This window comes from Entelurus aequoreus, linkage group LG21 (genome assembly GCF_033978785.1).
Source record: "Entelurus aequoreus isolate RoL-2023_Sb linkage group LG21, RoL_Eaeq_v1.1, whole genome shotgun sequence".
Lineage (NCBI taxonomy): Eukaryota > Metazoa > Chordata > Actinopteri > Syngnathiformes > Syngnathidae > Entelurus > Entelurus aequoreus.
Window position 1 is genome coordinate 44,080,301 of NC_084751.1, and position 25,820 is coordinate 44,106,120.

Here is a 25,820-nt window from a genome sequence, read left to right on the forward strand (position 1 = left end):
CAAATTATAGACCTGTTTCTTTACTTCCACAATTTTCTAAAATCATTGAAAAACTGTTTAATAACAGATTAGAGAGTTTCATAAATAAAAATAGAATACTCGAAGAGAACCAATATGGATACAGAGCTAATGTCTCAACTTCAATGGCTTTAATTGAAATTACAGAAGAAATTACCAATGCAATAGACAGTAAAAAATGTGCAGCAGCAGTTTTTATGGATCTAACTAAATAAAGCATTTGACACAATTAATCACAATATTTTAATCAAAAAACTAGAACGATATGGCATCAGAGGGTTAGTCTTAAACTGGATAAGAAGTTATCTAACGAACAGGAAACAATATGTGAAGCTAGGCGAACACATGTCTACAACGCTAAATATATCCTGTGGTGTACCTCAGGGATCAATATTAGGACCTATATTATTCAATCTCTATATAAATGACATTTGTAAAGTTACAAAAGATTTAAAGTTAGTATTATTTGCGGATGATACAACAGCGTTTTGTTCAGGAGAGAACACACAAGAGATAATACAAATAATAACAGAAGAAATTAACAAATTAAAAAGATGGTTTGACAAAAACAGACTATCGTTGAATCTTAGTAAAACTAAAATAATGCTATTTGGTAATAGTAGAAGAGAAAGTCAAACACAAATACAAATAGACGGAATACAAATTGAAAGAGTAAATTAAACCAAATTTCTAGGTATAATGATTGATGATAAATTGAACTGGAAATCTCACGTAAAAAATATACAACATAAAGTAGCAAGAAACACGTCAATAATGAATAAAGCAAAACATGTTCTAGACCAAAAATCCCTTCATAGTCTATACTGCTCACTAGTGTTACCATATCTGAGCTACTGTGTAGAAATATGGGGAAATAATTACAAAAGTACACTTCATTCATTAACGGTGTTACAAAAAAGATCAGTTAGAATAATACATAATGTTGGATATAGAGAACATACAAACACTTTATTTATTGAATCAAAAATACTGAAATTCCACGACATAGTGAATTTGCAAACAGCTAAAATTATGCATAAAGCAAACTATAACCTGCTACCCAAGAATATACAACAATTCTTCTCAAAAAAAGAGGAGAAATATAATCTTAGAGAAAAATGTAATTTAAAACATTTGTACGCACGTACAACACTTAAGACCTTCAGTATATCAGTATGTGGAATTAAATTATGGAATGGATTAAGCAAAGCAATCAAACAATGTACTAATATGATCCACTTCAAGAAACTCTTCAAACTTAAAGTGTTTACAAAGTACAATGAAGAAGAACCATGACAAACATTTTCAATTTATTTCATCCATTCATTCATTCATTCTTAAAGTAATCTTACTTATCTCATCATATGAAATATGACTTTCTTCACCAATTATTATTATTAAATTCTTACTATTATTTATTTATTTATTTTTATTGTGATTACATATGGAGTTTATTGTGAAAAAATTGAGAACAGGAAGTGAATAAAAAAAGTTTCAGCAACTGTTATGTAAAGAAAAGGGGTAGGATTAAATAAGCTCTGCTTCTTCCTACTCCTTTTCGAACATGTTGAAAAGAGAAACTGGAAATTGTGATGTATCATGTTGTATGCTTGCATGTTCCAAATAAACTCAAACTCAAAACTCAAACTCAAAACAATATTAACTATATGTGTTAAACATGCTTGCATTATCTTTAAACACCTTTAACTTGTTAACAATATTAACTATAGGTATTAAACATTCTTGTGTTATCATTAAACACCTTTAATTTATTAACAATATTAACTATATGTGTTATACATGCTTGTATTATCATTAAACACATTTAACTTGTTAACAAAAACATATATTCCATAAATAAGTAAATATAAATTATATATATGAATGAGGTAGATCCCCGCAACTTGATCAATTGAAAAGTAGCTCACCTGCAGAAAAAGTGTGAGCACCCCTGCTGCAGACTGTATTGATCTATATTGATATATAATGTATATATTGTGTTTTTTATGTTGATTTAAAAAAATTAAAATTAAAAAATAAAAATTTGTTGTTTTTTTTTGTTTTTTTTTATTTCTTGTGCGGCCCGGTACCAATCGGTAGTTGGGGACCACTGCTTTAGAGGTCTCAAGAAGGTAACAAATACAAGAATGTGCGTGTGTGCGTGTGTGTGTGTGTGTGTGTGTGTGTGTGTGTGTGTGTGTGTGTGTGTGTGTGTGTGTGTGTGTGTGTGTGTGTGTGTGTGTGTGCGTGTGTGTGTGAGTGAGAGCGAGAGAGAGATAGATAGGCGATGTTTACACAGAGAGGAACTCACTTAGGAGGAATGTTTTCCGGTCGACTTGACCAGTCAGCAACCCAATCTGCGTCCTTCATCAAGATGTCCATGTCTCTCTCCTTGTCCAAGACATCCTCTTCTGTCTAAAGATATAAACATTGCAAGTCATCCAGCAAACTCTGGTCTTTCGGAATTGTGTAGTTCCTGATATTCATTGGCTAACTGTTACAAACATAATCTAATTACAGAAGTGTAGTTGTTTGTACAATGCATCAACCTCTGACATGTTGAAGCTGAGGTGGGCGGTTGTTGAGTTAGCAGGCACGTGCAGACCTCCGCCTGCGGGTTGAACTCACCCCCGCTAAAGACCTAATTCAGTTCTTACCTGACTGTCTCTCCTGCCAGTCACGTCCGCCTCGAAAATGATCTGCCCGTCATCCTGGGGAGTGTGAGGCCGTGGAGGACTTGGGGAGCAGAAACAACAAACATTCTCATTAGGGGATACACAGTCCTCTACCTTGATAATGACTAGGGGTTGTACGGTACACCGGTACTAGCATAGTACCGTTTTCCCCCCTTTTTTTAAACGGTCATGACAGCGCGTCGTCGTCACATTGTGACATTGCTGGCCCATTACTTCGATCTCGAGCTAGCGGTGGATGGTGGAGGGTGTGTCAGTCCATCACCAGCCAGGCATTAAAAAATAGAGCTAAAAATGAGCAATCATCAACCTTCACCGAGACGTCACTTTCGTCACTTGACTGACATTCACGGCACCCGAGGGTCTTGTGAGATGACGCTGGCTGCTGCCAGATCATTATTAAGAAAAAACGACCGACAGGAAGGCGAGAAACACTTTTTATTTCAAAAGACTCTCGCGCCATACCTGCCGTCAAAACTCTAAAGACCGACTGCACAGTTGCTGTCTTCACAATAAAAGCGCTGCTTCATCCTGCCTGCGCTAACAAAATAAGAGTCTCAGAAAGCTAGCAAGCTATGGAGTTTGCCGCCAATGCATTTCTTGTAAAGTGTATAAAAAGGAGTATGGAAGCTGGACAAATAAGATGGCAAAAAGCAAGCACTTTCATGTGGTATTGGACAGAAAGGAGGACTTTTTTTTCTCCTCCATTTGAAAATGTGGACGTTATCATCACTACTGTCTGATTCCAATCAATGCAAGTCATCACAATCAGATAATACACCAACTTATATTCTTGTCTTCATGAAAGAAAGGAATGTTAAACATGCTTGTATTATCACTAAACACCTTTCACTTGTTAACAAAAACCTCTCATTCATAAATAAATAAATATAAATGACATATAAAAATATGACGATGTTGAACTTGGCCCTAAAGAAATAACTTGGCCCTAAAGAAATTAACTATTAACTGAAAATCGCAAGAAGAAGTTATTGGGAATAAGAAAATTCTGGGGAAGTTATGTGATAAACAGGAGGGAAACGTTAGAATAATTATGTATATATTATCACACTAACGTTATGCTTAAGGGCCGTTGCTATAAATTATTGTCAATTGTGCTGAAGTGGTATTTTTGTATCTGTGCAAGCTTGTAGTCCAAAAGACTGCCAGCCGACTTTATCAGTGTTGTGTCCAGACTTGGCCTGCTGGCTGCCAAGGTCGAACATCCCTGTGACGCAGACAGCGCAGAGACAAGGCGATATGACCTGTGTCAACTAATTTTTATGTATTCTATAATCATATATTGTGTCTAACTGGAGTTGTCGATATTACCCTCTTCCCTCAGCGACAGCTTCAGTGATGTAATAGGGCCCTTCCAAATAAATAGAGGAGGCGCGCGGGCTTGACTTTTAGAACGTAGTTTGGATGTGTAACTAGAATACAGCCCAAAACACGTGTCTCCTCGAGCTAAATTGAACTCTGTCTCTGCATGATTCCTTGCTTCTTGTCTGATTATTAGATGCAGTGTTTCCCATAAACTGCCAAGATACCTGTGGCGGTGGGGGCGTGGCTATGGGTGTGGTCACCATGACATCATCGAGTAATTTGCATAATTTACTACAATGATATGATTTTCTCTAAAAAGGCTAAAAAAATGAAAACTTACTAATTAATAATAACAGTTTTGTTTTAAACGTCCATCCATCCATCCATCCATCCATTTTACAATATAATTACAACACTTTATGTACATATTTATATACAGATTTGAACAATAAGTTATTCACTGAAATATATTTATTAATTGTGGTTCTTACAAAAAATATATCTTGTAAAATATAAAAGCTAAAATGTCTCTTAAAGCTCTGCCCCTTTAATTAGTGCATACTAAATCATTTAACTTTAGCCTACTACTACAACCATATTATTTACCAGCAACATAAAGTGAAACAGAGGCAGAGGTATCCTGCCACAGTCAGTAACAAATAAACAGAAAACAGTAGTGGTCAAATACAAATAAGGCAACAAGAGAAGTATCCTACACTTCTCTTTTGTAAAGTAAATCTGAACAGCCTATATGGGCATCTACATCAACTATATCAGTGGTCCCCAACCTTTTTGTAGCTGCGGACCGGTCAACGCTTGAAAATTTGTCCCATGGACCGGTGTGGGGGGGGGTTTTGGTGTATTTGAAAAAAAAAAAAAAAAAATTATTTTTATTTTTTACATAAATTAATACAATCATGTGCGCTTACGGACTGTATCCCTGCAGACTGTATTGATCTATATTGATATATAATGTATATATTGTGTTTTTTATGTTGATTTCATAAAAAAAAATTTAAAAAAATTTTTTTTTATTTTTTTTTATTTCTTGTGCGGCCCGGTACCAATCGGTCCGCGGCCCGGTGTGTTTTTTATGTTGATTTCATAAAAAAAATAAAAAAAATATATATTTTTTTATTTTTTATTTCTTGTGCGGCCTGGTTGTTGGGGACCACTGAACTATATGATTTGCCTGAGAAGCTGGACAGGACAAAAAATAAAAAATAAATAAATAAATAAAATACAAATAAAAAATTTTTTTTAAAAATTTATTTTTTTATTTGTGGCGGACATAATTCTTTCGTGGCGGGCCGCCACAAATAAATGAATGTGTGGGAAACACTGAGATGTCATCAGTGTTTGAACCTGACAATTCCAATCAATGCAAGTCATCAGAATCAAGTAATACACCAACTTATATTCCTGTCTTCATGAAAGAAAGGAATGTTAAACATGCTTGTATTATCACTAAACACCTTTCACTTGTTAACAAAAACCTCCCTTTCATAAGTAAATCAATATAAATGACATATATGAATGAGGTAGATCCCCTCCACTTGGTCCATTGAAAAGTATCTCGCCTGGTTTAGAACATGCAAAGGGACAAAAATTTAAAAAAAACAGCACCTTTGGTGCACTTTGAACAGCCCAGAATGAAAAGTGAAATACTTTAAGTGCTCCATCTGTCAGCCGGGGCGAGCGGGTGGTAAGTCATGTGAAACACATTACAGTGTAAACCCTGCACAAGCCTTCTGACCCCAGGTAACCATGGCAACTGTAGATATGCATCAGGCCCTTCAGGTTCCTCCACTGTTTTAGTATACTTATCTAGGACTTTACTGCGCTGCCCTGCTCTTTGTTCACCTCTGCCAGATCTAATCGCCACAAATAAACTATAGTCTTCATTTCTTTGTTGCTGTGTTTTATCCATTTTATGAATACAATTGGATGTTAATCCTAATGAAGTCATTACAGAAGGAGTGCACGGGGAGTCACACACAAGAGATGATATCAAAGTCAGAAGCCAAACGATCGCAAGAGTTGATCGGCTGTGCTGAATTCCTCCAAATGCTTAACGACTGAAAAAGTCAAGCCGAGTCAAAACAAAAAACAGTTTGTTCAAAAGGTCAAAAAAAAAAATTCACACTTGAGGGGATTATTGCAAAGCCCACCTGTCGCAGGACGAGTTGCTGCGGCTCGACTCGTGCTGGGCATCCAACAGGATCCTTTCCATGTCGCCATTGTGGATGGAGGACGAGGACGGCACGTGCTCCAGCGCCCCCGCCATGGCCGCCTCCCCCTCCTCCTCCACCTCCACCTGGGGAAGGGGCAGCAGGTCCGGAGAGGGGACGACCGTGGCCGGTGACGGGGCTGACTCTGCGGCGCCTCGGTTCATCTCTAACTCCACCCAGGACCCTGTGGTGCAGGAGGGAACACTGATAAGCTCAGAGGGCCTCACGACACACTCTATAACTACAGGAACACACCACTCCTGTGTGCTGATATGAAAATTAAGTTCCTTGAATCCTTAAAGGCCTACTGAAAGCCACTACTAGCGACCACGCAGTCTGATAGTTTATATATCAATGATGAAATCTTAACATTGCAACACATGCCAATACGGCCGGGTTAACTTATAAAGTGACATTTTAAATTTCCCGCTAAACTTCCGGTTGAAAACGTCTCGGTATGATGACGTTTGCGCGTGACGTCACGGGTTGAAGTAGACATTTTGGAATAGCACGGTGGCCAGCTTAAGTCGTCTGTTTTCATCGCAAAATTCCACAGTATTCTGGACATCTGTGTTGGTGAATCTTTTGCAATTTGTTTAATGAACAATGGAGACTGCAAAGAAGAAAGCTGTAGGTGGGATCGGTGTATTAGCGGCAGGCTGCAGCAACACAACCAGGAGGACTTTGAGTTAGATAGCAGACGCGCTATCCGACGCTAGCCGCCGACCGCACGGATGATCGGGTGAAGTCCTTCGTCGCGCCGTTGATCGCTGAAACGCAGGTGAGCACGGGTGTTGATGAGCAGATGAGGGCTGGCTGGCGTAGGTGGATAGCTAATGTTTTTAGCATAGCTCTGTCGAGGTCCCGTAGCTAAGTTAGCTTCAATGGCGTCGTTAGCAACAGCATTGCTAGGCTTCGCCAGGCTGGACAGCATTAACCGTGTGGTTACAGGTCCAGGGTTTGGTTCGGTGTCTCCTGATAGTAGAAGTAATAGTAGTATTGTTGATCTTCTGTCTATCCTTCCAGTCAGGGGTTTATTTCTTTTGTTTCTATCTGCATTTAAGCCCGATGCTATCACGTTAGCTCCGTAGCTAAAGTGCTTCACCGATGTATTGTCGTGGAGATAAAAGTCACTGTGAATGTCCATTTCCCGTTCTCGACTCTCATTTTCAAGAGGATATAGTATCCGAGGTGGTTTAAAATAGAAATCCGTGATCCACAATAGAAAAAGGACAAAGTGTGGAATCCAATGAGCCAGCTTGTACCTAAGTTACGGTCAGAGCGAAAAAAGATACGTCCTGCACTGCACTCTAGTCCTTCACTCTCACGTTCCTCATCCACGAATCTTTCATCCTTGCTCAAATTAATGGGGTAATCGTCGCTTTCTCGGTCCGAATCTCTCTCGCTCCATTGTAAACAATGTGCAGATGTGAGGAGCTCCACAACCTGTGACGTCACGCTACTTCCGGTACAGGCAAGGCTTTTTTTTTATCACCGACCAAAAGTTGCGAACTTTATCGTCGATGTTCTCTACTAAATCCTTTCAGCAAAAATATGGCAATATCGCGAAATTATCATGTAGGACACATAGAATGGATCTGATATCCCTGTTTAAATATGAAAATCTCATTTCAGTAGGCCTTTAAAGGGGCTATTTGCAACATTTACACAGACGTCTCGAGGGCGGCAACTTTCCAATGTATTTTAGGCGGTATATCCCGCCGTCGCACAGCTTCCCCTATGTCGGGGGTCAGCAACCCGCGGCTCTCGAGCCGCATGCGACTCTTTAGCACCGCCCTAGTGGCTCCATGGAGCTTTTTCAAAAATGGAAAAAGATGGGGGGAAAACAATATTTGTTGTTTTAATATTGTTTCCGTAGGACAAAAATAACACAAACCTTCATAATTGTTAAAAAAGCCCACTGTTTAATATGTTTGTGTTTATGCTTCACTGATGACAGTATTTGGCCAGCGCCGTTTTGTCCTACTAATTTTGGTGGTCCTAAACTCACCGTAGTTTGTTTACATGTGCAATGTTCTCCGACGCTGCCGCAGAAAGACGTGTTTTATGCCATTCCTTCTTTGTCTCATTTTGTCCACCAAACGTTTTATGCTTTGTGCGAATGCACAAAAGGTGAACTTTGTTGATGTTATTGACTTGCGTGGAGTGCTAATAATCCAGTGTTTCCCACACATTCATTTATTTGTGGCGGCCCGCCACGAAAGAATTACGTCCGCCACAAATAAAAAAAATGTAAAAAATTATTATTTATTTTTTTGTGTCCTGTCCAGCTTCTCAGGCAAATCATATAGTTGATGTAGATGCCCATATAGGCTGTTCAGATTTACTTCACAAAAGAGAAGTGTAGGATACTTCTCTTGTTGCCTTATTTGTATTTGACCACTACTGTTTTCTGTTTATTTGTTACTGACTGTGGCAGGACACCTCTGCCTCTGTTTCACTTTATGTTGCTGGTAAATAATATGGTTGTAGTAGTAGGCTAAAGTGAAATTATTTAGTATGCACTAATGAAAGGGGCAGAGCTTTAAGAGACATTTTAGCTTTTATATTTTATAAGATATATTTTTTGTAAGAACCACAATTAATAAATATATTTCAGTGAATAACTTATTGTTCAAGTCTGTATATAAATATGTACATAAAGTGTTGTAATTATATTGTAAAATGGATGGATGGATGGAAGTTTAAAACAAAACTGTTATTATTAATTAGTAAGTATACATTTTTTGAGCCTTTTTAGAGAAAATCATATCATTGTAGTAAATTATGCAAATTACTCGATGATGTCATGATGACCACGCCCGTAGCCACGCCCCCACCGCCACAGGTATCTTGGCAGTTTATGGGAAACACTGTAATCCATGCTATTTATGCTAGCTGTGTGTACACGTTGCATCATTATGCCTCGTTTGTAGGTATATTTGAGTTGATTTAATTTCCTTTACTTACAGTCTCTATTTAATTTATATTTGCATGTCTCGTGACACATTATCTGTATGTAATATTGGCTGCATGTCTCATTGTGTGTCATGTTGTTCCAGACCACAGCAAAGGTCATGTTGTTCCAGACCACAGCAAATGTTACCCAGCTTGCAAAGATTGTAATAAATCCATTAGAAGAAGACAGCCTGCCGTTTCCTTTAACTTGGACACACACATCTTTGGCAGTTTTAAGCCACAAATTTCCAGGAGTTATCTCACCCTCTGAGACACTTACTTAATGTGTTGCCTTCATTATAACACTTACAGAAGGCTTTTAACTTTTTGCGGCTCCAGACAGATTTGTTTTATGTATTTTTGGTCCAATATGGCTCTTTCAACATGTTGGGTTGCTGACCCCTGCCCTATGTAATGATGCAATTACGTACGTTGTACGGTATACCGGTACTAGTATAGTGCTGCGATACTAATGAATCATATTCAGTACTATACGGTCATGACGGCGCGTCGTCACATCATAACATTGCTGGTTTTACGAGCAGAGGAGCATGTTCGGCAGCGCACAATCACAGAGTACTTACAAGCAGACACGGTGTGTAGACAGAAAAGGGAGAATGGACGATTTTTTGGCTTAAAAACTAACGATAAAGGTGAAGTTATAACACTGAAACGCCCTCAGGAAGAGGTGCTTGAAGACATGGCTAACTAGCTAGTGGCTAACATCCATTGATTGATTGATTGATTGATTGAGACTTTTATTAGAATGCACAGTGAAGTACATATTCCGTACAATTGACCACTAAATGGTAACACCCGAATAAGTTTTTCAACTTGTTTAAGTCGGGGTCCAATCCGCAGTCTGCAGTGTTTTAGCTGCTTCTAAATCACTAATCCTTGTCTCCATGGCGACGAATGAAGTGAGTTTCTTACAAGTACCATTATCACTGCAGGACGAGGAATAGCTAAACATGCTTCACTACACACAGTAGGAGGATACAATAGCTCACCGGCGTCACAATGTAAACAAACGCCATGGGTGGATCTACACCTGACATCCACTGTAATGATACTAAGTACAGTAGCGTATCTAGTCGATACTTCTATGATTACATCGATATATTTTAGCATCACGAAAACATTTCTCTTATATTATGTTTATAAACACATGAGGACTTTGAATATGACCAATGTATGATCCTGTAACTACTTGGTATCGGATTGCTACCCAAATTTGTGGTATCATCCAAAACTAATGTAAAGTATCCAAACAACAGAAGAATAAGTCATTATTACATTTTAACAGAAGTGTAGATAGAACATATTAAAACAGAAAAAAAACAGATATTAACAGTAAATTAACAATTGGATTAATAATTAATTTTTACAGCTTGTCCTTTATAATGTGTACAAAATAATAGGTATATAAATGACACAATATGTTACTGCATACGTCAGCAGACTAATTAGGAGCCTTTGTTTATTTACTTACTAGTAAAAGACAAGTTGTCTAGTACCGTATTTCCTTGAATTGCCGCCGGGAATATAGTATTCGCCTGCCTAGAATTACAGCCGGGTCAAACTCGTTTCGCAAAATAATTAGCGCATGCTTGGCACTTCCGCCGGGTCAAATATGAGTCATTAAATGACTCCCACCTCCTGGTGGTAGAGGGCGCTAGTGATCCTTCTTGCGACTACCAGTACTGCAGAAGACCGGTGCTGCAGAAGAAGACAACAAGCAGCAAGCTGAGCAGCGATCGTTTGCTTGCACTTTTACCATGGAGGATTACATATCTAAAATAAAACAGTTTTCTAAACTGGACTTTCAATCGAAGCAGGAGGTAATAATTGAAGGAATATCTCCTGAGACTTTTAAAACTGAAGAAAGATAAGGAAGACTGCCTTTGATCAGAAGCAGCTGCACATGGACATCATTTAAGTAAAAGTAAGACCATAATAACGTTTTTTTTATTAAAAGTGCTTTTCATGATAAGGTAAGTGCCGGAGTGAGAAGAGGTTTTAAAATAATTAGCGCATGCTTGCCCATCCCGCATGCCTTTGGTAAGCGCAGGAGTGAGAAGAGGTTTTAAATGAATTAGCGCCCCTGCGGCTATTCAAGGAAATACGGTATGTTCACTATTTTATTTAAGGACTAAATTGCAATAATAAACATATGTTTAATGTACCCTAAGATTTGTTGTTAAAATAAAGCTAATAATGCCATTTTTTGTGGTGCCCATTTATTTAGAAAAGTATCAAAAAGTACCGAAAACATTTTGGTACGGGTACCAAAATATTAGTATCGGGACAACCCTAGTTGAGATGAGGACTAAAAGAATAACAAAGAGTGAGAGTGTTGTGCAGCAGAGGCTGATGAGCAAAGCACTATTTCCTGCTGTGTGATGACCAAGCAGTAAATGCCTTCCTGTGGATTTAGGACGTGATATATGACTCTTCCTCTTTGTGCGGGGCGGGTCACTGGTCGCACATTAGAGCAGAGTTACAAATATAGAGGGGCGGAATGACAGAAAAACATTCTCTAATATCATCGTGTCACCGGAGAGCACTTTCTCGGCATACCACAGAAGAAGAGAACCGCCCGTAGAGGTCACATGACCCCATTTACAGATAATTAAAAAGGGCGATCCAATTGCGCCTGCAGGCAGACATCCAGTGACACCCACATACACAATATGTCGTCCCTGCCTCTCCCCTTAGATCAGGGGTGTCCAAAGTGCGGCCCGGGGGCCATTTGCGGCCCGCAGCTAATTGTTTACCGGCCCGCCACACATTCTGCAAAAATTGCAAAATTGATAACATTGCAAAAATTTAAAAAAACATTTTTAAAAAGTGGAATGAGGTGAAATGTAACAAGAAAAAGTTGCAATGTTGACACAAAGCTGCCATGCAGGCTGTTTTTTTTCTTTTGTCTTTGTTTATTTTTCTTTTTTTTTGCCATTGCTAAAAAAAAAAAAAAAAAAAGACTAAAAATCTATGTTATAATGAATTATTACTTAAAAAATATCACTTTAAAATGTTTTATGTGGAAAAAATATTGCATGTATTGTGTGGTTGCAGTGTTTCCCATAAACTGCCAAGATACCTGTGGCGGTGGGGGCGTAGCTATGGGCGTGGTCACCATGACATCATCGAGTAATTTGCATAATTTACTACAATGATATGATTTTCTCTAAAAAGGCTCAAAAAATGTATACTTACTAATTAATAATAACAGTTTTGTTTTAAACGTCCATCCATCCATCCATTTTACAATATAATTACAACACTTTATGTACATATTTATTTACAGATTTGAACAATAAGTTATTCACTGAAATATATTTATTAATTGTGGTTCTTACAAAAAATATATCTTATAAAATATAAAAGCTAAAATGTCTCTTAAAGCTCTGCCCCTTTAATTAGTGCATACTAAATAATTTAACTTTAGCCTACTACTACAACCATATTATTTACCAGCAACATAAAGTGAAACAGAGGCAGAGGTGTCCTGCCACAGTCAGTAACAAATAAACAGAAAACAGTAGTGGTCAAATACAAATAAGGCAACAAGAGAAGTACTTATCTTTTGTAAAGTAAATCTGAACAGCCTATATGGGCATCTACATCAAATATATGATTTGCCTGAGAAGCTGGACAGGACAAAAAAAAAAAAAAAAACATTTCATTTTTTTTATATATTTTTTTTATTTGTGGCGGACGTAATTCTTTCGTGGCGGGCCGCCACAAATAAATGAATGTGTGGGAAACACTGGGTTGCCATAAAAAAACATAAAAGTTTTATTTGACAAAAGAGCATAATACAAACAAAATAATAGTTCAAACGTAAAATCGACAGATATATCTGAAGTTGATCTTGTAATTTAAGTGTTAAAAGTTAAAAAAACAACTAATAAAAATTTGACTTAGACTTAGACTTAGACTTCCTTTTTATTGTCATTCAAATTTTAACTTTACAGCACAGATAAGAACGAAATTTCGTTACATAAGCTCATGGTAGTGCAGGATAAAAAAAAGCAATAAGGTGCATATATAAATAAATAAATATATATAAATAATATATATAAAATAAATAAATATATATGAATAAATATATTGCACTTTTCCACATGCGTCCACGTTTATGGATGTATGTTATATTGTCTTTTTTATTCCAGCGAGTTAGTATCACTTTATGAGTGGGGGACCTTTTGGATCCCAAATATATTTAGTGGGATTTTATTTAACATTTCCCTGTGATTACTCAAAAATATTAAAGAATTAAAATCAATGGTGTCCTGCATTATTGATCTTTTAGGGCTCTAATTACTAAATACTGCATATTTCAGTTTTACTATAAAAAACAAAGTTGTCTTTGACAGAAAAGGCATATAGCGATTTACTGTAAGCGTTAAATAAAAAAATAATGATAATTTGACTTATTTTTTACATTTTAATGACTGAGACCCTTTATGGTCCCCGGGAGCCTTAAAGGTTAAAAAAAAAAAATCCATATATTTTGTTAAGGTTTGAAAATGAAAATTATCAAAATGGCCCCCGCATGCTTAAATTTTTCCGTGTACGGCCCTCAGTGGAAAAAGTTTGGACACCCCTGCCTTAGATGGCCCAGACTGGGCGCTCGCTCTCATCCTGTGGATTACAGAGCAGACTATAGGCAAAGCTGCTGTTGGCAGACATCGTATCTGCTCGGTGGTCGCGGTGCGAACGTTCTGTCGTCATCAGCTGTTGCCTGGATTTTAAAAAAGACAACGGGCATGAAGTGACCATTTTCTGACTGACAGATGTTGAGGGTCGGGGTGGAGGATCCTGTGTGAAAAGCTCCTATGGATTAGATAAGAATGTTATGGTCTTTACGCTCCAGGAAAGTCTAAAAATAGCGTGACGTCTCACATAACACGCACGGCCTATCTAGCTGATAACCTGAGGGACATAAAGTCTGCACAGATGTGTCTCAACGTACTGCCACCGTCTAAATCAGGGGTGTGGAACTTGTTTTCACGGAGGGCCACATCATGAAGCTGCTTGTAACAGTGAATGTAAGAATAGAAAAGTATTAATTATATTATTGCCTATGCATTTGGTTATGTGTGGTGTTCGGGTCTGTGGGACCCGTTTTCATTTTTTATTAAAAGAAAAATTATACAATTAATTAATTTTTCAAACTGAGACTCACTGACTTTGGCTCATTTTCTGTGAAGGACATATATCAGAATACATACTTAATGACCACACACCACACACGCCACCTACACATTTCTATTACATATAAGATGTCCGGGTCCACTGGACCCGGGGCTAATAGAAGTGTGGAAATTGGTGTTCTGCGAACAGATGTTTATTGGGATAAGGTAAACATCTGTTCAGTGTTAAAAGTGTTTGATTGTGAGGCATTAAAAGCCACAAAATGCAACGGGTCCATCAGACCCACAAACACTGGCTGAGTAACAACAAAATGAACATTATTACACAAGGGTTAATTGTTGTACGTACAAATTGATGGATAACTTGCTTTGAAATCCTAAGTCAAGGTGAAGTATTTATTGTTATCTTTACAAACTATCAGTGTTTCCCACACATTCATTTATTTGTGGCGGCCCGCCACGAAAGAATTACGTCCGCCACAAATAAATTATTATTATTATTTATTTATTTTTATTTTATTTTTTGTCCTGTCCAGCTTCTCAGGCAAATCATATAGTTGATGTAGATGCCCATATAGGCTGTTCAGATTTACTTTACAAAAGAGAAGTGTAGGATACTTCTCTTGTTGCCTTATTTGTATTTGACCACTACTGTTTTCGGTTTATTTGTTACTGACTGTGGCAGGACACCTCTGCCTCTGTTTCACTTTATGTTGCTGGTAAATAATTTGGTTGTAGTAGTAGGCTAAAGTTAAATTATTTAGTATGCACTAATTAAAGGGGCAGAGCTTTAAGAGACATTTTAGCTTTTATATTTTATAAGATATATTTTTTGTAAGAACCACAATTAATAAATATATTTCACTGAATAACTTATTGTTCAAATCTGTATATAAATATGTACATAAAGTGTTGTAATTATATTGTAAAATGGATGGATGGATGGATGGATGGATGGATGGATGGATGGATGGATGGACGTTTAAAACAAAACTGTTATTATTAATTAGTAAGTATACATTTTTTTAGCCTTTTTAGAGAAAATCATATCATTGTAGTAAATTATGCAAATGACTCGATGATGTCATGGTGACCAACCCACCACCACAGGTATCTTGGCAGTTTATGGGAACACTGACTATCATACGGTATATAATAATTAGGGGTGCTAAAAAATGTTTTTTATCATATTCAAATTCTGATTTTTTTTAGTACTTTTCAAAAAACAAATCTTTTTTAACATTTTACATGTTTTTACTGAATGAGACACCCAGAATGTACATGAAAATAAAGAATGTGGGATTTACAATATTAACTATAAACGATAAAACACTGAGTATTGACAAAATATTAATGTCCCACCCCCTCTCCATCCACATATTTTACAAAATCGAATTTATTTTATTTTTTTGACGAATTCATTAAAAAAACAAAAACATTTTCGGCCATCTCGGTATATCTGATTTTTAGGAACACTAATACAAAACCTCACAATAATGTCTGATTGAAAGCTAAAAACGTTATGACAGACCGCCTAAAAAAACGGAATGGAATTTTTTATTTTTTTTACTGAATGAGACACCCAGAATGTACATGAAAATAAAGAATGTGGGATTTACAATATTAACTATGAACGATAAAACACTGAATATTGACAACATATGATATTTGATACCCATCACTACTCCTCTCACAGGTCAACGAATGATGGTTAATGAGTAGAAACAACTGGTTTATTATTATATTATTATTATTATAAGGTTATTATTTCTGAAATGTTTAAGCCTGTAATCCTAAAAAAAACGGTTGGCTGCAGAGGACACTGGTTCTCAAAAGACAGTACCGTATTTTTCGGACTATAAAGCGCACTTAAAATCCTTTCATTCTCTCAAAACTCGACAGTGCCCCTTTATAACCCGGTGCACCTAATGTTTGGAATAATTCCGGTTCTGCTTACCGACCTCGAAGCTATTTTATTTGGTACATGGTGTAATGGTAAGTGTGACCGGTAGATGGCAGTCACACATAAGAGATATGTGTAAACTGCAATATGAGGCCAGTAAACAACACCAAAAACTTTAAATGTTCCATTGAGAATATAGAACATTACACACGGCGCTCAAAAATCTGTCAAAATGTTTTTAGTACGACTTCGGTAAGCTATGAAGCCGCACCGCTTGATGGATTGTCGGAGCATTAAACATACGAGTATTATTATGGTGTGTTGCTGTTAAATGGCAGCTATTAGCAGACATTATCTGGTGTTTTGTTTCGCAATATTATGCAAAACCAACTTTTCTTACTGTTTGGTAGCTGCTGATCTGTATTTTGGGATCTGCATAAGTACTGAAAATTTGCACGCGTCCGCCATTGTAGTCCGTGCTGACACCGTAGTAATAAGATTCTTCTTTTTCTCTATCTTCTTGTTATGTGACATTCATCCTCCACTGTTGCCATTTCTAATATAAAGTAGTGTAAAGTTCTCACTTATATCTGTCAGTAAACACGCCATAGAAGCACTAAAACATACCGGTGTAGTGAGTTTACATTATTCACCCAAGGAACTTTAGTTATTAGAGAGTTCCGGTCAGACGGTCTTTCACGTTGTTGTTGCACTAGTGAGCCACGGATGAGAAGATGCTGCTCCGTTATTGATTGAAGTAAAGTCTGAATGTCATTAAAACAGTTAGCGCCATCTTTTGACACTTCTTCCAGTCCCGTCCTTGCACGCTACACCGCTACAACAAAGATGACGGGGAGAAGACGCTGTCGAAGGTGAGCCACGTAAATAACACCCGCCCACAAAACGGTGCATCCTGAAGCGACTGGAAGATGATGTGTAAAACATCATCTATGCAACATTTTGACCAAAGAACCACCATTACATGTTATGTAGACCACAAGGAAGTCTTTTACATTTAGAAAAAAATCATAATAGGACCCCTTTAATAATCCGTTGCAACTTTTGTATGAAAATAAACCTGAATAGACCATTAATCGGCAATGCGCCTTATAATCCGGTGCGCCCTATGGTCCGAAAAATACGGTATCTATCATATTCATAGCCAATAGCAAAAAATTCAAGTCAGTTATCACATAAAAACAGCAGCAATGATTTAACCGAGCTGCTAATCAAAAACTGATTTGAGAAAAATGTGTGACTTATAGGCTTATTTGAGCTATAGGAACATTCTCAGACTGGAGAGGAAAATATTTATCCTCAAACCAACTGCAGCCTGTCCCATTGATTTAAGACACGCCTGTTAGAATGTTTGAACCCAATGCCACTCACCGTCCAAAGCGTCTGCCACTGGAGCTGGAAATAGCATGCAGAGTCATGGCTCCCCACAGTGATGCAGGAGAAACTAATCACACAAAGGCTGCTCCCTTTGCATACAGCGGATATATTATATTATTTCCACATTGAAACCAAAACTTTTATAAGGATATAAGATGAGGTTTATGTCATGTGATATATAGGCCTATTTATATAGTTATATTTTTTATTTGTCAAAAATGTATATATATCATATAAAAAGTATCAGTATGTGCAATACTGGCCCTGTATTTACCTTGTATCAGATCTATACAACACTGTGTTGCATTGCTCAGCCAGCTTTGTGTAGCTGGCTAACTCACTATTAGTATGTAAACAATCTGAGAAATATAGCATGTGCAGCTATCTTAACCCCCCCATCTGGCTAACTCACTATTAGTATGTAAACAATCTGAGAAATATAGCATGTGCAGCTATCTTAACCCCCCCCCATCTGGCTAACTCACTATTAGTATGTAAACAATCTGAGAAATATAGCATGTGCAGCTATCTTAACCCCCCCCCCCCCATCTGGCTAACTCACTATTAGTATGTACACTACCGTTCAAAAGTTTGGGGTCACCCAAACAATTTTGTGGAATAGCCTTCATTTCTAAGAACAAGAATAGACTGTCGCGTTTCAGATGAAAGTTCTCTTTTTCTGGCCGTTTTGAGCGTTTAATTGACCCCACAAATGTGATGCTCCAGAAACTCAATCTGCTCAAAGGAAGGTCAGTTTTGTAGCTTCTGTAACGAGCTAAACTGTTTTCAGATGTGTGAACATGATTGCACAAGGGTTTTCTAGTCATCAATTAGCCTTCTGAGCCAATGAGCAAACACATTGTACCATTAGAACACTGGAGTGATGGTTGCTGGAAATGGGCCTCTATACACCTATGTAGATATTGCACCAAAAACCAGACATTTGCAGCTAGAATAGTCATTTACCACATTAGCAATGTATAGAGTGTATTTCTTTAAAGTTAAGACTAGTTAAAAGTTATCTTCATTGAAAAATAAGGACATTTTAAGGTGACCCCAAACTTTTGAACGGTAGTGTAAACCAGGGGTGTCAAACTCATTTTAGATCGGGGGGCCACATGGGAGAAAAATCTACTCCCAAGTGGGCCGGACTGGTGAAATCATGGCACGATAACTTAAAAATAAAAGACAACTTCAGATTGTTTTCTTTGTTTAAAAATAGAACAAGCACATTCTGAAAATGTACAAACCATAATGGGTTGTTTTTTTTACACTTACATGTTGCGGCTAATAGTATTTATTTGTAGTTATTTATTAGGGGTGTAACGGTACGTACCTCGGTTTAGAGGTCACGGTTCAGTTAATTTTCGGTACAGTAAGAAAACAACAAAATATACATTTTTTGGTTATTTATTTACCAAATTTGTAAACAATGGCTTTATCCTTTTAACATTGGGAACACTATAATAATTCTGCCCACGTTAATCAACATTAAACTGCCTCAAGTAGTTGCTCAGATTAAATAAAATGACAAAACTTTTCTTCTACATATAAAAAGTGCAACATTAATCAGTTTCAAGTCAACTCATCATGCTTAATTTATTACAGCATTTGGGAAGCCTGTAGTTGATTTTTAGTATGTAAATGTTATATTTTTATCAACATGTGATCGCAGGGACCCTGTCATTCAAAACTAGGCTGCTGCATTTCTAATGATTAATGTAACTATAGCTGAAAAAATGGTACAATAGCAATAGGAGAGACTATTCATCCCTGAACACCATGGAGTTCATGTAGGCTTAATGATGCAGTTACATTATTATATCAACTATCAGAGACAGAAACTCTTCATTTAACATAATGTCCTTTTTTGCTGCTTCAACACAGCTCAATCAACACAGAAAAAGGTAAAGTGAAATAACAGACAGATGGGGCTTTGCTGTCCGTAACACACAAACGCACACGGCAAAATTAGATAACGTTACGCTAAAATTGAATTAGCCTTCACCTCAAGCCAGGACTGCGAGCGAGCTGAGCTGGTGTTTTTGTTTCTAGAAGGTCAACGGGCTCATAGTGATGTTACTAGTAGTTGACTGGGAGGTGTTTATTATCATTTGGGGACAGTCCGCTGCCTGATGTTTACCTGCTAAACGCTAAGCACTGACTACATGCGCTCTGAATACGCACTGCTGATTGGCTGTTACCGCTCTGTTTGTAACCAATCAGATGGTTGTGTGGGTGGGACAATGCTGGGTGCTGTGTAGAGTACTGACAGAGACAGAGGCAGAAGGAAGCGGAGGCGGCTACTTAATGTTTGTGTGGAAACTCGTTCGGTACACCTCCGAACCGAACTGAAACCCCCGTACCGAAACGGTTCAATACAAATACACGTACCGTTACACCCCTATTATTTATATTTTCTGAATAAATGATGTGATAATGTTCATCAGTCAACTCACTGGTGTTCATTTTCAATCTATCAAGATAAAAAAAATGATATCAAAGTCAAATTACAGGGTGTTATTTATGTAGTTTGATCATTTTCCTCCACTGATGTACTAACATCATGTGGTATTGTAAATAATGTAAATAATTCAATGTATATACTCTGATGATTAACTTGTGTGATGACTGTATTATGCTGATAGTATATATTTGTACCATGAATTGATTAACGTGGACACCGACTTAAGCAAGTTGAAAAACTTATTCGGGTGTTACCATTTAGTGGTCAATTGTACGGAATATGTACTGTACTGTGCAACCTACTAATAAAAGTTTCAATCAATATAAATCAATGGTTTATTTTGTACATATGTAGCATCATCTACAAAGATACAAAGAATTGCTATTGCGACACCCAGTGGACACATTTAGAACAGCAGTTTGTTTCATTCAAAAATTTCAGGTTCATTTTTATACTTAGCAAACTCATCCTGCGAGCCGGATAAAATCTGTTCGCAGGCCTGATCCGGCCCTCAGGCCGTACGTTTAACACCCCTGAACAATCTGGAAAAATAGAGCATGTGCATCTAGCTTAACCCCCATCACTCACCATACAGCAATAGATGATATCTGTCTATTACCTGACACCTTCTATGTTAGCTACTTCTCCTTGTTTATAATGTATATTTTCTGCTGGATTTACTCTCTATTTTATGCTGCAGCTGTTACATATACTGTAATATTGTACATGGAAATTGTTATATATTGTATATGTGATATTAGGGCTGCAACAACTAATCGATTAAATCCATTAAAATCGATTATAAAAATAGTTGCCGATTAATTTAGTCATCGATTCGTTGGATCTATGCTATGCGCATGCGCAGAGGCAAATTTTATTTTTTATTTTTATAAACCTTTATTTATAAACTGCAACATGTACAAACAGCTGAGAAACAATCAGTTAATGAACAGGTAGGTAGTATTTCCTGCTTGGCATTGCTGCCTGTCGCACCTCCTCCAGTGCCCACGGGTCAGCTGCAGGGTCATCAGCCAGGAACCACCATTCACCAACGTTTCACTCCTTTAATCCTGGAACGTCTCCTGGTGGCGGAGCAGTGACAGGGACGTCTCCCTGTCACCCCCTGCAGCTGATAGCTGTTACCCCCTGCGGCTGTTATCGGGGTTAGTTGTTCTTTCCCCAGCTCCTGTCCTTCCTCCTCAGCCAGAGCCAAAAGCTGCCTTTCTCGGCCTCCTCTGCCAGATCTTTTATGGCCTTTCTCAGCTTTCTTCCAGTCACTCCTACGTCCCTCAAAAGGCGTGTGGTTGACAGCCCCACGTAGCCTCGGCAGCCAACTTCTACTGGGTAGATGGTTGTCTTCCAGCCAGCCTCCCGGCACTCAGCAGCCAGCTCCGAGTACTTGGCCTTCTTGCGCTCAAAGGCGGCCTCGATCCCCTCCTCCGATGGTACGGTCAGCTCAATAAGGTGCACCACTCTTGCCTTGCTGGACCACACTACAATATCCGGGCGGAGAGATGTAGTGGTGATCTCCGTGGGGAACCGGAGCTGCCTATTGAGGTCAACCCTCATGTCCCACTCCTGGTCTGGGGAAAAGGGCCTTGCTGCTGTCTCTCTTGGCCTGATGTATCTTTGACCCCCCCCTTCCGTGACAAAGCTGGTATGGTTCTCTGCTGGTGGTGATTCTTTGCTGCCCTGTCGACACCCCTCCAGCACCTCCGCTAGTTTCCTCAGGACCTGGTCGTGGCGCCATCTATAGCGCCCCTGAGAGAGTGCGGTCTTGCAGCCCGACAAGATGTGCTGGAGGCTTGCGTTGGGAGCATTGCAGAGTGAGCAGCATTCCTCGTTCCCGAACCATTGGTGAAGGTTACGAGGACAGGGAAGCGTGTCGTAGGTTGAACGAACAAGGAAGCTGATCCTTGCCTGTGGAATCTTCCACAGGTCGGACCAGCTGATGTTCCGGTTGACCACTCCCTCCCAGGTTGTCCACCTTCCTTGTCGGCCCTGCGACACGGCCTTGATCTTATAGCGCTCTTCCTCCATCCTCGTCACCTCCGCCACCACCATCTCCTTCCTCTCCTTGCGGTTGGCCTTAGACCAGAACCGAGGCGCTTCTCCCCATCCTAGCCCTGCTCTTCCTGCCTGGACTCTGCCCATGAGCTCTTGGTGATGCAGCCTACTGACAGCTCGGTCAACCTCAGTTTGGGCTTTCCACTTTCGGCCAGTGGGAACCATGGCATTGGCGTTCCTTACTGACTGGTCAGTGGACTCTCTTAGTTCGAGGACCAGCCTGGACTTCTCCTGCATATAGCCCAGACTGATAGACTGCAGTGGCAGCTGCAGTGCGTTCTTCCCAAAGAGGCCCGTTTCTGAAAGGCACCGTGGTAGTCCCAGCCACTTTCTGATGAATGAGTTGGCTTTTCCATCCATCTTACTCACGGCAGATGAGGGGATCTCGCTCATTTTCAGAGGCCACATCACCCTCCTGTAGAGTATGAACTGGTAGCACCAGACCTTGTACTTTCCAGGGAGTTGGCTCTGGTCGATCCTTGCCAGGCCGTCCGTGAGTTGTTTCATGACAGTCCTCCCCATCTGTTTATCGGACAGCTCTGCAGTGTACTGCCTCCCCAGGCTTTAAATAAGTATGGTGCCAGTATGCTGTTTTTTTTCAATAAAATACTGGAAAGGATAGAAATGTAGTTTGTCTCTTTCATCCGATTATTAATCGATTAATCGAAGTAATAATCGACAGATTGATCGATTGTCAAATTAATCGTTAGTTGCAGCCATATATGATATAAACATATAATATATCAGTAAATATCCTATACTGTACATATATTATGTAAATATTACGTATATATGTTATATTTTATATTGCTTTTAGTCTATTTTATACCTGTATTGTCCTTTCCATATTTTCCATCATTTATGAGCTACTGTGTGGAACAATTTCCCTTGTGGATCATTAAAGTTTAAGTCTAACTCTAATTTAGCTAACTCTCACTATTAGTAAGTAAACAATGTGAAAAATAGACTACAAGACTAGAGCAAGAAAGACCAACATGTTTTAAGAAAAGTCGAAAATGGTTCTAAAAATCGCTTGCTCAGTACTAACCGATTTCTGGCGTGTTGTTGACATAAACTTTAACCCACCTCCATACCCTAGCGTCACTAGCTGATTGGTCCACACGCCTGCCAATCAAGACGATCTCGCTCGTCATTGGCCAGCGCGCTGTCAAACAAATTAAACGGAAACATGGCACTGGTGGACTCCGCCCCTTTTAAAAATGTAGCTTCGCGGCGAAAAAAAAAAATCACTAACAAGCAAAATTGTAAATAAAATGAGACACTAAATATATAAACTCCGCTCAAGGAACACAGGGAAAAAAGTAGCAGACTTACCGTTGAGCCCGTAGTCTCCGTTGTTGTTGTGTGTAGCAGCAGTGTCGGACATGGTTGGTGACCAGGATGGCTTGTATACAAAAAAAAATCTAGTTATGTCAAAACGTGTGCTTTTTCTTTATACATTCAGACAAATGGCCGGCAAAAATTATAAACGCCTCGCCGTCTGCTGCCTTTTTATAGGGGAGGAGTACTGTTTTTATCCGCTAGCTGTGGCGATAGCAGCTGCGAGGCGCCCCAGATCCTCCCGGAACTGGATGATGACGTCATACCCCGGAACTGGATGTTGACGTCACGCAACGAAACAGAGGGAGGGTTGAAGTGTATTTATTTTTTTCTATGACGTTGCAGAAATAAAACAAACATATAGCCTACTGTGTCGTAATAAAAGTTGTATTGATAACATTGCACACATTAGAATTGGTTTATGTAAGCTTTGGCCCGACGCCCACATTCAGTCGACGTGCTTGTACTCACGTACACCAAAAGGCTTTTTGTCAATATAGTATTATTATATTGTAGGAATAATAGTAACCCCCACGCCATAAATAGACAAGGAAAGAAAAAAGTCATGATGTCAAGAGGAAAAAGCTGAAATGTTGATATTTCTACAAAAATAAAATATCAGTGTTACCTTGTATCGTTTGTATATTCAAACCTACAGTCAAAAGTTGACATACACTTGTAAAGAACATCATGTCATGGCTGTCTTGAGTTTCCAATCATTTCTACAACTCTTATTTTTTTGTGATAGAGTGATTGGAGCACATACTTGTTGGTCACAAAAGACATTCATGAAGTTTGGTTCTTTTATGAATTTATTATGGGTCTACTGAAAATGTGAGCAAATGTGCTGGGTCAAGAGTATACATACAGCAATGTTAATATTTGGTTGTGTTGGCCCTGCGATGAGGTGGCGACTTGTCCAGGGTGTACCCCGCCTTCCGACCGGATGCAGCTGAGATCGGCTCCAGCATCCCCCGCAACCCCAAAAGGGACAAGCGGTAGAAAATGGATGGATGTCCCTTGGCAAGTTTCACTGCAATAAGGCGCGTTTGGTAGCCATCCACAAGCTTCTGCTTGAATTTTTGACCACTCCTCTTGACAAAATTGGTGCAGTTCAACTCAATTTCTTGGTTTTCTGACGTGGACTTGTTTCTTCAGCATTGTCCACACGTTTAAGTCAGGACTTTGGGAAGGCCATTCTAAAACCTTCATTCTAGACTGATTTAGCCATTCCTTTACAACTTTTGACGTGTGTTTGGGGTCATTGTCCTGTTGGAACACCCAACTGCACCCAAGACCCAACCTCCGGACTGAGGATTTTAGCTTGTCCTGAAGAATTTGGAGGTAATCCTCCTTTTTTCATTGTCCCATTTACTCTCTGTAAAGCACCAGTTCCATTGGCAGCAAAACAGGCCCAGAGCATAATACTACCACCACCATGCTTGACGGTAGGTATGGTGTTCCTGGGATTAAAGGCCTCATCTTTTCTCCTCCAAACATATTGCTGTGTATTGTGGCCAAACAGATCAATTTTTGTTCCATCTGACCACATTACTTTCCTCCAGAAGGTCATATCTTTGTCCACGTGATGTCAGATGAAACAAAAATGAAACAGATGAAACAAGTCCATGTCAGAAAACAAACAAATCTAGCTGAACTGCACCAATTTTGTCAAGAGGAGTGGTCAAAAATTCAAGCAGAAGCTTGTGGATGGCTACCAAAAGCGCCTTATTGCAGTGAAACTTGCCAAGGGACATGTAATCAAATATTAACATTGCTGTATGTAGAAGAAGATAAGACGTTCTGGAGGAAAGTTCTGAAACAAAAATTGAGCTGTTTGGCCACAATACCCAGCAATATGTTTGGAGGCGAAAAGGTGAGCCCTTTAATCCCAGGAACACCATCCTACCGTCAAGCATGGTGGTGGTAGTATTATGCACTGGGCCGGTTTTGCTGCCAATGGAACTGCTGCTTTACAGAGTAAATGGGACAATGAAAAAGGAGGATTACCTCCAAATTCTTCAGAACAACCAAAAATCATCAACCCGGAGGTTGGGTCTTGGGCGCAGTTGGGTGTTCCAACAGGACTATGACCACCAAACACACGTCAAAAGTGGTAAAGGAATGGCTAAATCAGGCTAGAATGAAGGTTTTAGAATGGCCTTCCCAAAGTCCTGACCTTAACGTGTGGACAATGCTGAAGAAACAAGTCCATGTCAGCAAACCAACACATTTAGCCGAACTGAATCTTTATATGTA

General features: G+C 38.9%; 1 protein-coding gene across 1 annotated transcript in view; it reads right to left on the bottom strand.

Annotated features, from left to right (window-relative positions):
* LOC133639075 (BCL2/adenovirus E1B 19 kDa protein-interacting protein 3-like) overlaps positions 1 to 23,798 on the bottom strand; it is a 33,364-nt gene extending 9,566 nt beyond the window's left edge. The window contains exons 1-4 of the mRNA XM_062032201.1: positions 23,556 to 23,798; positions 6,209 to 6,452; positions 2,676 to 2,754; positions 2,330 to 2,433 (exon numbers count right to left, since the gene is read on the bottom strand). Of these exons, the coding sequence (XP_061888185.1) occupies positions 2,330 to 2,433; positions 2,676 to 2,754; positions 6,209 to 6,452; positions 23,556 to 23,607 (479 nt within the window). The 5' untranslated portion in view covers positions 23,608 to 23,798. The remainder of the gene's footprint in view (positions 1 to 2,329; positions 2,434 to 2,675; positions 2,755 to 6,208; positions 6,453 to 23,555) is intronic.
* Between the last annotated feature and the right edge of the window lie 2,022 nt (positions 23,799 to 25,820).